Here is a 7,915-nt window from a genome sequence, read left to right on the forward strand (position 1 = left end):
GGGTCTTTTTCTGAGTGGCAGGCAGTGTCTAGTGGGGTACCGCAGGGATCAATGCTAGGAGTGGGCTAATGTATGGTCGATGCAGTATAATGTGGATAAATGCGAGGTTATCCACTTTGGTGGCAAAAACAGAAAGGCAGATTATTATCTTAACGGCGATAGATTGGAAAAGGGGGAGGTTCAGCGAGACCTGGGTGTCCTTGTCCTCCAGTTGCTGAAAGTAAGCATGCAGGTGCAGCAGGCAGTTCAGAAGGTAAATGGTATGTTGGCCTTTATAGCGAGAGGATTCGAGTACAGGAGCAAGGATGTCTTGCTGCAATTATACAAGGCCTTGGTGAGACCACATCTGGAGTATTGTGTGCAGTTTTGGTCTCCTTATCTGAGGAAGGATGTTCTTGCTATGGAGGGAGTGCAGCGAAAGTTCACCAGGCTGATTCCTGGGATGGCAGGACTGACGTATGAAGAGAGATTGGGTCGATTAGGCTTGTATGCCCTAGCGTTCAGAAGAATGAGAGGGGATCACATAGAAACCTACAAAATTCTAACAGGACTGGACAGACTAGATGCAGGAAGGATGTTCCCAATGGTGGGGGAGTCCAGGACCAGGGGTCACAGTCTAAGGATAACGGGTAAGCCATTTAGGACTGAGATGAGGAGAGATTTCTTCACACAGAGAGTGGTGAACCTGTGGAATTCTCTACCACAGAAAGCAGTTGAGGCCAAATCATTAAATATATTCAAGAAAGAGTTAGATATAGTTCTTAGGGCTAATGGGATCAAGGGATACGGGGAGAAAGCGGGAACAGGTTACTGAGTTTGGATGATCAGCCATGATCGTATTGAATGGTGGAGCAGGCTCGATGGGATGAATGGCCTACTCCTGCTCCTATGGTCCTCATCCAGCCCCATATGGGGAAACCCCGACCTCTGGTTTCCCACGCATTGCCAGTCACCCCTGCTCCTGCTGGGTCAAAAAATTAAAATTCCCCCAAAAATATTTGTTTAACATCTCTGCCATTCCCTTATTCCTGATCATGAAGCTTTTCATCTTGCACGTATCAGGACAGATGCAAGAATGCCAAATTTTAAAGGGAGTAACAATTTATACTGCTTGAGAAAAGGGTGCTGATTGATTGGCAAGTCAACTCAGATTCATCTTATTTCATCTGTCTTGTTATGAATGCTTCATATATTCAGATAAAGCAACTTCAATTTTAACAATTTAACATTTTATCGTTTTTCCCTGTTTTCACCTTTATTCAGTGATGTATTACCATTAAACTCTCCGCCACTTCCTGTCATACTCTGCTTATCTTTACCTGCTCTATCATTGCTCTATGGCCTTGACTTTTCTCTTTAGATTTATAAACTTACTCTCACCATCCTGACTTGGAACTATATCGCCGTTCCTTCACTGTCACTGGGTCAAAATCCTGGAACTCCCTTCCTAACAGCACTGTGGGTGAACCTACCTCACATGGACTGTAGCGGTTCAAGAAGGCAGCTCACCACCACCTTCTCACCACCACCTTCTCAATGGCAATTAGGGATGGGCAATAAATGCTGGCCTAGCTAGCGATGCCCACGTCCCATGAATGAATAAAAAAAACCTGAACCCTCCCCACTTTTTAGTTGAAAGCCCCAGCTACAGCCCTAGTTATTTGATTTGCCAGGACACTGGTCCCAGCACCGTTTAAGTGGAGCTGGTCCCAGTGAAATTGCTCCTTCTTCTTCCAGTACTGATGTTAACACAGCATGATTTGAAATTCAGAAGTGCTTAATTAGCCGTAAAGCACTTTGGGATGTCCTGAGGTTGTGAAAGGTGCTATATAAAGGCAAGTCTTTCTTTTCTTGGTGTATTTCAGCACCAATCTGAAATTATTTTATTAAAGCCGAAACAATGTTTTCCAAGTCGATGAAACAATCGTGTTTGAAATATACAAATTGTGCTGGCAGCAGAACTCCTACATGTGTACTAGACAAGCACAGATTAAAATATCTTGCTTATCATTTATGAAGTAAGATGCCAAATTCTTATTTGAATTTTATAATAAATTGGAATAACTAAAAAAACAAAGATGCACATATTATAAAAGCAAAATACTGCGGATGCTGGAAATCTGAAATAAAAACAAGAAATGCTGGAACCACTCAGCAGGTCTGGCAGCATCTGTGGAAAGAGAAGCAGAGTTAACGTTTCGGGTCAGTGACCCTTCTTCAAAACTGACAAATATTAAAAATGTCACAGGTTATAAGCAAGTGAGGTGGGGGTGGGGCAAGAGATAACAAAGGAGAAGGTGCAGATTGGACAAGGCCACATAGCTGACCAAAAGGTCATGGAGCAAAGGCAAACAATATGTTAATGGTGTGTTGAAAGACAAAGCATTAGTACAGAATAGGTGTTAACGGACTGAATATTGAACAGCAGCAAGCAAACTGAACAAACTAAGATGAAATGAAATAAATGCAAAAAAAAAAAGGTTGTAAAAAAGAAAAAAAGAAGAAAAAAGAAAAAACAACTAAAAATTAAAGTAAAATGAGGGGCTGTCATGCTCTGAAATTATTGAACTCAATGTTCAGTCTGGCAGGCTGTAGTGTGCCTAATCGGTAGATGAGGCTGTAGTGTGCCTAATCGGTAGATGCACATATTATGCTCTGATGAAAGGTAATTGACCAGAAATATTAACTCTCGGCAAGAGTTTACCGGCTCCTGGGTGGTAGGCTAGGAGGCAGAGGGGCCTTCAAAATGCCTGGGAGCCATGTCGGGATGACTCCCCAATGCAGTCCCACCCCTGGAGATGTTTCCCAGTGGCGGGAACAGCAGTGGCTTGGCCACCCGCTCATCTGAAGCAGGTGGCCAATTAAGCCAATTAAAGGCCCAATTAAGGTTCATCTTCCCAGGCCACCAGCGGTGGACCAGCCCCCTGCTGTGTGGGAAGGCCGCCAGCTACAAGAAAAGGCGGCCTCCCTGCGGCTTCCCTGGGGGGGTCCATTGGAGCCAGAGGTTGTATGGCCCAAGAAGGGGGCCCCCTGCAGCCTCGACGCCACCACTGAAGGAGTTACTCCTCCAAATCTCCGGGGCCTGCCTGGCTTTGGCAGAGAAAGAAAAGTTCTCACTCCTCTGCAGGGGCGCCCTCTCATTCTCCTTGCAGAATCAACAGCAGCCACCTTTCTCAGTGGCACTGCCGAGGCTGCAGAGCTGCCAGCCCTCTGATTGGGCCAGCAGTGTGGAGAGCCAGCCTGCCATACTTAATTGGCCTATGTTTCTCTCTTCACAGTACTTTGCTTTTGTTTTTACAGATGTGGTACAACTTTGCCAAAAACTGTAAGTAATTATTCACATTTTTAAAGTAGTAATTCATAGCTTTGTGAGTGTTCTCTTGACTATATGCTCCATTGCTCTGTTCCTGATTGAAATGTAGATATCAATTAAAAGGTGATTTTGAGAATAGATTACAGATATGGCAATCTTCAATCGTGGTTAAATAAAAAGCTTGTATGCTTGATTATATCTGAATAAATAACTAAAAATGAACAGGTTGAAAAGTGTACCAGATGTGGGTTTTACACAATTGATGTTAACACAGGATAACCTAGTATTGCATTGCTTGTCAATGTTTATCGAAGCATAGCTAGAAAGGAAAGAGAAAGATTGATAAACATTCCTCTTTAGTTAAAAACATTTTTGTTTAATTCCCAAAATCTAAGGTATTTAATGCTTTGTATTAAAGCATTAAGAGCCCCATCCTGTTCAATCTTTCCTGATAGTTGTATTCTCTCAATTTTCAACAGCAATAACTTGTATTTAGATAGCAAATTTAACATCCCAAGACACAGGGGTGATTTATATCTCTGTATTCCCCAGATCTCTTTGCTCCTCTACCCCATTAAGTTTCTTATCCTTCAAGGAATAAGTAGCCTTCTCATTCCTCCTACCAAAATAAATCACCTCACACCTTGCTCTATTGAATTTAAATTGACATTTAACCATCCACTCTGCAAGTTTATTTCTTCCTGTATTTTATTGCTGGCTTCCACATTATTAGCTATACAACTCAATTTGGTATCATCAGCAAATTCCAACACCATGGCTGGAATCTCACCCCTCCCAAACAGCAGGCAGGTGTTGGGGGTCGGGTGGGCGGGGTGGGGAGGTACGGGTGGTGGCATAAAATGGATTGGGAGGCTCAGGGGGTGCTTCCCGACCCACTCCCACCTCCGCTACCATTTTATGCGGGCCGGTGGTGTCGAAAACCAGCCCGCCTGCCTCAGACAAATCAAGGCCCTTAGGTGGCCAGTTAACAGCCACTTAAGGGCCTCCCCCCGCTGCCACAGGGATTTTATCCTTGGCTGGTCAGGTGGCCCAGGCATTTTACAGCCTGGTGGGGGGGGGCACTCATGATCAGGCACCCTGTGCCCGACAGAGGGCCACTCCTGATGCCCCAACTACCCCCAACACCCAACACGCCCCCGTCCCCCCAATTGACCACCCTTACCTCACCAAGGCCTGACCGATCACCCCAGCAAGGCCCTAAAAGCTTACCTTTTCCCAGGGCGTCCTTTCGCTTCTTGTTGATGCTGGATTGCAGTCCCAGCAGTGGCCACTGCTGCTGGGACTCAGGGGTGCTATCCCGATGATTGGCCGGCAGCTCCAATGGGCGAGATGTCCTGCCTCAAGGAGGTGAAAGTCCCGCTTCAGACCAATTAAGGGCCTGGGGACTGTAAAATGCAGTCTGGATTCCCAGGTCAGGTGGAGGCGGGATTGCCACCGACCTTTCAGTCAGTGGACAGCTCCCGTCCGATAAATGTAAAATTCCAGCCTACACCTCCAATTTCTGAATCTAAATTATTTATGTATATTGTGATCAACATATGTCACTTCACACTTCCTGTCAGTTGAGAAACTTCCCTCTGTTTTCTGTTTGGTAGCCATCTTTCAATCTATTCTGCTATCTGGCCCCTGACTACACACCCTTACTTTGTCATGAGTCTCTCAACTGGTATCTTCTAAAAGTCCATATATATTACATACACTGCATTGCCATAGTCTATTCTTTCTGTTAGTTCTTCACAAGATTCAATTAGATAGTAAAATTTATGATGACTAATTTTTATCATATTCTCCATATGTTGGTGCATTATTATCTGACTACAGAATGAAAAAACTTGGCCACTTTATATTTCTTATATGCTGCACCTTTAATGCAAAGGTTAGAATATGTGAAGGCCACGTAATGTCAAAATATTATTTCACTTTTTTAGAAAACAGTGTCGTCAAATTGAAATTTTTGTAGCCCACTAGCCAATACATTTTATTTATGTAGCTATGTAGGTAGATGATCTATAACAGCACCTGTACATTGGGGTAATAATTCTTCCTGAAAGTAGTATATTATTCAACACTCCGATTACAGATGACATAGAGGTGCTCTAACATTTTCTCATTTAAAAAAAATCCATATCCCAACAATTAGAAGGAGGCATATGAGGAATTAGTCATTAAATTGGCTTGAACTATCTGTCAACATATTTTATGTCAACACAAACTAATGGTAAATTTGATACTCCAAGGGAAAAAAAAGGTTAAAGTTTACTGTCTTTAAGCCTTTAAATTATGTAGAAATTCAATCAGGTGGATGTGGAGTCCAGAATAAGGCGGCATAAATAGCCATAAATAAATCAAATAAAGAATTGAAGAGAAGTTTCTTTACACTAACAGTGTGGAACTCACAGCCTCATGGAGTGGTTGAAGAAGATAGTTTTGATGCATTTAAGGATAGGCTTGATGCATGCATGAAGGAGGAGATAATACAGAGATTTGGGCAGGGTATGAAGAGATAAATAGCATGGGAGGAGGTTCATGTGGATTACAAACCCTGGCAGACACCAGTTAGGCCAAATAGCCTGTTTACATGCTGTAGATTCAATGTAATTCAATATAATTTAACATATATACTCCACCAAATGCAATGTTTCATTAATAAACTTGGCAATTACTAAACCCCCTAAAAGGTTATGCATTATACATTAGGGTGAAGTTTAATAATTTCATAATACTTGCTCTTTGTTCTTAAATGATGTTTGCTTCAGAGTCTAATTGAACAATTGAACACAAGGTAACTGCAGTTTTTTTATGATTAAAAAAAACAGGCAATTCAAACTTGTCAGTTTGTAATGCTAAGGTTCTATTTTCCTTCTTTCCCCCTACCAGCATAAAAAAAGTATTTCACTAAACTTTCAAAGCTGTAAAATAAAGAAATGAATGTGCCTACTCAGTTGATCTTAAATAGATTTAAATATCTATATGCTATACCTTTGACACCTTTTTAAAATATGTGCTGATCAATTCTTGTTTTTTAACATAAACACCTCAAACACAGAAAGGTTTTTGGAGACAGGGAAACTTGAGCATAGAAACAAAGTCTTCCCTGATAGGTACTAGAATACATATCAACCTTTTAGAAATATATGGGTTTTTTCTCGGAAATTTTATCTGAGGTAGAATAGAAGTCAATGAATACACAGTTGTTCCAAAAAAGTCTAAAAACTAATTACTAGCACAAATCTATAAAGATGCATTGGAAGAGATGTTTAAAATGTTTTCTTTCATCCACATTCTGATATCAAAAATGCTCAAAAATAAGTGATAATCTAGAATTTTGTTTCCCATCAACAATCTAGCAAACAGATGTGTTAAAATGTAGGTTCAAAAATGCTTTGTAAATTATATGTTATGCTACAAAGACCATGTCATTATTTTGTGTGGATTGATGCTGTTTGTTTCTGGGACATGATTAAATTATAATCATTTGAATCACATTTATAGTCTTTGTTAAACTTACTTTTCTTCCACCATCTGTTTTTGGTATTCTTCATATTCTTCTCTAGTCATGCCTGCTGCAGCTGCAGGGTCTGAAGCACCTCCTTCTTCTTTCTTTTCTTCACCTCCACCTCCAAGTCCTAAATTCTTCACCTGCCCACTCACCATCGATTTCAACAAAAAAGACATCCTTTATTAATAAAATAATTAATGAGATATAAAACTACTGATAGAAAATATATATCAGGAAAGATGAACAGAGGTCCTGGCCGACGTTTACTTTAAAGACAGGGAGCTGTTCAAATGCCTTTGAGAAAATGGTTTGCTTTCAGTAATCTGGATTAAGCCATTGAACTCTTCAATCTTCCAGAGGCAGATGGTTCAGATCACGCTGTACATCATTATTCTCTACTGTCTATTTTTAATAATACTTTAAGCTAATTTTTTCAACAGGGCTATTTCTATAAACTTGTATTTTCTTTCCAGTTAAAATAATTAAGCAAAAACAGCAAAACGTGTCACAATTCAAAGATTTGATAAACATGATTTAAGTGGCTCATTTTAAATGGGTGACCACACTGCTACTATTGAAAAACCATGGCACTTTCCAGAGAGATTTATGTAAAAAAAAGCATCTTAGAATCATAGAAGTTTATGGCTCTGAAGGAGCCATTCAACCCACCATATCTGTGCTGGCAGAAAAAAAACTGCTATCCAGCCTAATCCCACTTCACAACTTTTGGTCAGTAGCCTTGTACGTTATAGCACTTCATGTACATATCCAAGTACTTTTTAGTGTGATGAGGGTTTCTGTCTCTACCATCCTTTCAGGCAGTGAATTCCAGACCCCCACCACCCTCTGGGTGAAAACATTTCTCAACTCCCTCTAATTCTTCTTCTAAATACTTTAAATCTATGTCCCCTGGTTATTGACCTCTCTGCTAAGGGAAATAGGTCCTTCCCAACCACCCTACCTAGGCCTCTCATAATTCTATACACCGCAATTAAATCTCCCCTCAGCATCCTCTGTTCCAAAGAAAACAGCCCAGTCTATCCACTCTATCCTCGTAGCTAAAATTCTCGAGTTCTGGCAAC

At 41.0% G+C, this 7,915-nt stretch overlaps 1 protein-coding gene across 1 annotated transcript in view; it reads right to left on the reverse strand.

Moving 5' to 3' along the window:
- The window catches only part of cplx4a (complexin 4a), an 89,952-nt gene extending 82,943 nt beyond the window's left edge, over window positions 1-7,009 (reverse strand). Inside the window, exon 1 of the mRNA XM_068048010.1 lies at window positions 6,843-7,009. Coding sequence (XP_067904111.1) covers window positions 6,843-7,009 — 167 coding nt within the window. The remainder of the gene's footprint in view (window positions 1-6,842) is intronic.
- Window positions 7,010-7,915: the final 906 nt, after the last annotated feature.

The sequence above is a fragment of the Heterodontus francisci genome, chromosome 1 (assembly GCF_036365525.1).
Source record: "Heterodontus francisci isolate sHetFra1 chromosome 1, sHetFra1.hap1, whole genome shotgun sequence".
Classification (NCBI taxonomy): Eukaryota; Metazoa; Chordata; class Chondrichthyes; order Heterodontiformes; family Heterodontidae; genus Heterodontus; species Heterodontus francisci.